The sequence below is a fragment of the Sprattus sprattus genome (genome assembly GCF_963457725.1).
Source record: "Sprattus sprattus genome assembly, chromosome: 11".
NCBI lineage: Eukaryota > Metazoa > Chordata > Actinopteri > Clupeiformes > Clupeidae > Sprattus > Sprattus sprattus.
In genome coordinates this window covers 28,062,557-28,067,556 of record NC_137909.1, presented here as the reverse complement: position 1 = coordinate 28,067,556, position 5,000 = coordinate 28,062,557, and the positions used below count along the sequence as shown (strand labels likewise).

Sequence of the window (5,000 nt, the reverse complement as noted above, 5' to 3'; positions counted from 1 at the left end):
CTCTCTCTCCTCTCTCTCTCCTCTCTCTTTCTTTCCTCTCTCTCTCTCTCTCCTCTCTCTCTCTCCTCTCTCTTTCTTTCCTCTCTCTCTCTCTCTCTCTATCTCACACTCTCCTCTCTCTCTCTCTCCTCTCTCTCTCTCTCTATTCCTCTCTCTCTCTCTCTCTCTCTCCTCTCTCTCTCTCTCTCTCTCTCCCAATTCAATTTCAATTCAAATGGCTTTATTGGCATGAATGTACGATACACTGTTGCCAAAGCACTAATAATAACAATATAATAATAACAATAGTAAAAATAATAATGGTAATACAGGAACAGATACATTATGTAAATACAAAATAAAACAAATAGATACATACAAAAGTAAAGTCATTACAATTAATTAATTATAATAATGAATTCTCTCTTTCAGAGGAAGAATGGGCAGTGTTGAGTGACAGAGAGAGACAGAGAATTAAAAGGAGAAATGAGATTCCCGACTACGGAGACGATTACGATGACTATGTCCACCATCGCCAGCGCAAGCTCTTTGGGCTCGCCAAGCATGGCATTCCACCTATAGAACGCCAGGACCCAGTAGACCAGCCAGAAAATCCAACCAAACAGAAATCATCCAGTGCTCAAAGGAATCCACCAGAACATCCAAAGAATCCACCAGAACATCCAAAGAATCAACCAGAACATCCAAAGAATCCACCAGAACATCCTAAGAATCTTCCAGAACATCCAAAGAATCCACCAGAACATCTAAAGAATCTACCAGAACATCCAAAGAACCCACCAGAACATCTAAAGGATCTACCAGAACATCCAAAGAATCTTCCAGAACGTCCAAAGAATCCATCAGAACATCCAAAGAACCCACCAGAACATCTAAAGAATCTACCAGAACATCTAAAGAACGTCCCCAAAGAGGATCAGAACCTGGTCAGAGAGGGCCAGAGCCCAATTCAGAACCGACCAGTATCCAATAAGCATCCAGTAACGCAGCAGAAACCAATCAGGTTTGAGGGGGGGAAACATGGGCGGAGACAGAATCAAAGGGAGGGGCCTCTCGTGGTAGACAGACTAGCTGAAGAACCAATCAGAGAAAGACCCCGCCGTAACACTGTAGAGGAACAACACACACCCAAAGAGCCACGCATCTCTGCCCAACACCAGAACTACTCTAAAGATGAACAGAATCAACACACAGTGACGGAAAAGCCACCACCAAGCCACTCCCAGAACTTACCAGCGCTCCGGAACCTCACAGATAAGCTCCATGGCTTACAGCCCGTTCACCCGAAAACTCATGAGGACCAACTGAACTCGAGGAAACGACTAAACCGGGCGGAGGAGCCACCAGACAGAGACAGGAAGGAGGGGCAGAGGGGGAGGAGGAAGAGAGTGGTGGAAGCTGGAGGAGAGCAGAACCGGAAGGAGGAACACCACAGAGGAGGACGGGAGGGACTGCAGAATATCCCCAAAATAGCCCAGGACCGACCCAGAACCGCTCAGAACAGGAAGGAGGAACATCACAGAGGGGGAGGGGAGGGACTACAGATCCAGGACCGACCCAGAACAGCTCAGAACTCCCCCAAGAAGCAGGAGCTGCTCCCCACGCCTCAGCAAACAGCACCGCAGTGGCAGCCAGGGGAGAAGGGGAGGACAGGCAGAGGGGAGCGGGACAAGGGGGCGCAGGAGCACACACCTAACAGCACAGAACCAGGGAAGCCTCTCCCCCGAGCAGTACAGGCTCCACCAAAACAGGCTCATCTTCCAATCAGAGAGGAGGCACCATCCAAACATGTGCATCTTCCAATCAGAAGTGACCAGGATCCACTCAAAGAGGCTCATCTTCCAATCAGAGAAGATAAGAATCCACTCAAAGAGGCGCATCTTCCAATCAGAGAAGACCAGGATCCACTCAAAGAGGCTCACCTTCCAATCAGAGGAGTGCAAACACCACCCAAAGATGTTCATCTTCCAATCACAAAAGGGCAGACCGAGACCAAAAAGGCACAACGTATAGAGGCACAACTCCCATATAGAGAGAATCCAGCCAATCAGCATTCCCCCCCGGATGTGCTGAACCCCTCCTGGGACATACAGCCGCCAGTTAGACTTCACTGGAACCGAAACAAGCTGCCATTGATTGACAAGCCCATAGCCAATGACATTAAAGAGAACAGTAAGCAGATTCAGCTCCAGGTAGCCCCTCCCCCGACAGTCGCTGGCAACAGTGTCCATGCCAGGGAGGGGGAGGTACCAGACGGGGGCGACGCCCCTGATGGAGACAAGGAGGCAGGTAAGGATAGAGAGGAGGAGTGGCAGCCAAACTGGGAATATGACGACATACAAGAGGAAGAGGTGCCCTTTGACCCGGAGGTGAACTGGGCTCAGACGTTCCGTCTGAAGCCCGTGGATCTGCACAAAGTACGCACTGATTGGATAGACCTGACCTGCAACGTGTCCGGAAACCTGCTTCTCAACGAACCAGACGCACTGGCTGTCGTCCAGGCTTTTATAGAGAAACTCAACAGTAAACGTCCGAGGTAAGGGTGTGTGTGTGTGCGTGTGTGTGTGTCTATGTGTGTATGTGTGTTTGGTGTGTGTGTGTTTGTGTGCGAGTGTGTGTCTATGTGTGTGTGTGTCTGTGTGTGTCTATGTTTGTGTGTGTATATGTGTGTGTGTGTAAAGGCTTCTGCGAGGTGAATGGATTTGGACTGCTGGGCATCTATAAGTCTGATCTGTGCGTGTGTGTGTGTGTGTGTGTGTGTGTGTGTGTGTGTGTGTGTGTGTGTGTGTGAGAGTATTTGTGTGTGTTAGTATGCCGAAATGCCTGGTCATTGAAACTGTTATCTTATAAAAAGTTATACACAGTGTTATACATAGAAGATGTTTAACTCCTTGTGCTATAAGGCGGCCTAAAGCGTGTGTGTGTGTGTGTGTGTGTGTGTGTGTGTGTGTGTGTGTGTGTGTGTGTGTCTACAGGCAGTACTCTCTTGTGCAGGTAGTGAACCTTGAGAAGCGTGAGGACCCCTCGCAGGGCGGCCGTTACCTCCTGGAGCTGGAGCTCTTGGATAAGAGCGGTCGTCAAGTGCGCGTGTCACAATACGTCTACCTTCTGCCCCGTAACCAGGGATACCAGAAAGCCACCAGGAAAGAACCTTTGCTGTGCAACCCAGTTGGGTTCCAGTGGAACCCCAGAGCCACTGTTCACTTTATCGTTCCAGGTTAGCACGCCAGTTCTCCCTAACACACACACACACACACACACACACACACACACACACACACACACAACCATTTGTAATGAATCATCATCCCCTTCCACACAGCACAAACACCTGAACACTATCACACACGTGCACGCGCAGATTCTAAATGCACATACACACATGCTCACATGAATACACACACACTCTTAAACTCATACAAATACATGTTTCTGTGTGTCTAGTGAAGAACCAGGCTCGCTGGGTTCAGCAGTTCATATCTGACATGGAGGAGTTGTACCAGGCCACTGGAGACCCGAACTTCAACATCATCATCACTGACTATGAGAGCACCGACATGGACATTCTACAGAGCCTCCAAAACGCCAGCCTGCCAAGGTAACCCTTAACGTCACACACTTACACCAGCCTGCCAAGGTAACCCTTAACGTCACACACTAACACCATAAACACCAGCCTGCCAAGGTAACCCTTATTGTCACATACTTTCACCATAAACACCAGCCTGCCAAGGTAACCCTTAACGTCACACACTAACACCATACACACCAGCCTGCCAAGGTAACCCTTAACGTCACACACTAACACCAGCCTGCCAAGGTAACCCTTAATGTCACACACTAACATCGTACACACCAGCCTGCCAAGGTAACCCTAAACGTCAAACACTAACACCAGCCTGCCAAGGTAACCCTTAACGTCACACACTAAAACCAGCCTGCCAAGGTAACCCTTAACGTCACACACTAAAACCAGCCTGCCAAGGTAACCCTTAACGTCACACACCATAAACACCAGTCTGCCAAAGAAAATGTTTTATATATATATATTTGTTTTATCCTTTATTGATTTGCACCCCCAAGCACGTTGTCTTTATTTCTCCTGTGGCTCTTGCTTGTGCTCGTATAAATGTAAAGCACGTTGATTTGCCTCTGTGTATGAAATGTGCTATATGAACAACCATGTGTATGAAATGTGCTATATGTATTAATATATATGTGTGTGTATATATGAACAACCATGTGTATGAAATGTGCTATATGTATTAATATATATGTGTGTTTATATATGAACAACCATGAGTATGAAATGTGCTATATGTATTTGTGTGTGTGTATATGGACAAACATGCCTTTTTGGTACAAATTCAGCTAATTGCTCCTTGTGGTTCTCAACCTGTCTGTTCTGTGTGCACTCAAAATAACTCCGTACAGTTCTTACATAGTCCTAGCTCAGAACATGGGAAACCAGTATACATCCAGCCAATCAGCATTCTGCTACAGCAGTACAGACTCAGCTCAAATATCACAAACTCCTCGCCAGAACCGTGGACCTCACCTTTAAACACTGTTTTGCCAGGGAGTCATGCAGTCTTGATATTGACAGATTCTTCATTGGTAGGCACGTTTACAGTAATCTGGTATTTATTTCTTTAGCATATTTGATTTTCCCTGTAGAGGTGTTTTGTGTTGTTCTTCAAATATATCTCAGAGTGCTTCTGCCTGTTCTTCAAAGATATTTCACAGTGCTTCTGCCTTCTTCAAAGATATCTCACAGGGCTTCTGCCTGTTCTTCAAAGATATTTCAGAGTGCTTCACCCTTCTTCAAAGATATTTCACAGTGCTTCTGCCTTCTTCAAAGATATCTCACAGGGCTTCTGCCTGTTCTTCAAAGATATTTCAGAGTGCTTCACCCTTCTTCAAAGATATTTCACAGTGCTTCTGCCTGTTCTTCAAAGATATTTCACAGTGCTTCTGCCTGTTCTTCAAAGATATTTCAC

The 5,000-nt window shown here is 46.8% G+C and overlaps 1 protein-coding gene across 1 annotated transcript in view; it reads left to right on the top strand.

Moving 5' to 3' along the window:
- Nucleotides 1–5,000, top strand: part of b4galnt3b (beta-1,4-N-acetyl-galactosaminyl transferase 3b) — a gene marked incomplete at its 5' end in the record, with an annotated part of 26,111 nt that overhangs the window by 19,214 nt on the left and 1,897 nt on the right. Inside the window, 4 exons of the mRNA XM_080847576.1 lie at nt 412–636; nt 868–2,536; nt 2,976–3,217; nt 3,445–3,598. Coding sequence (XP_080703702.1) covers nt 412–636; nt 868–2,536; nt 2,976–3,217; nt 3,445–3,598 — 2,290 coding nt within the window. The remainder of the gene's footprint in view (nt 1–411; nt 637–867; nt 2,537–2,975; nt 3,218–3,444; nt 3,599–5,000) is intronic.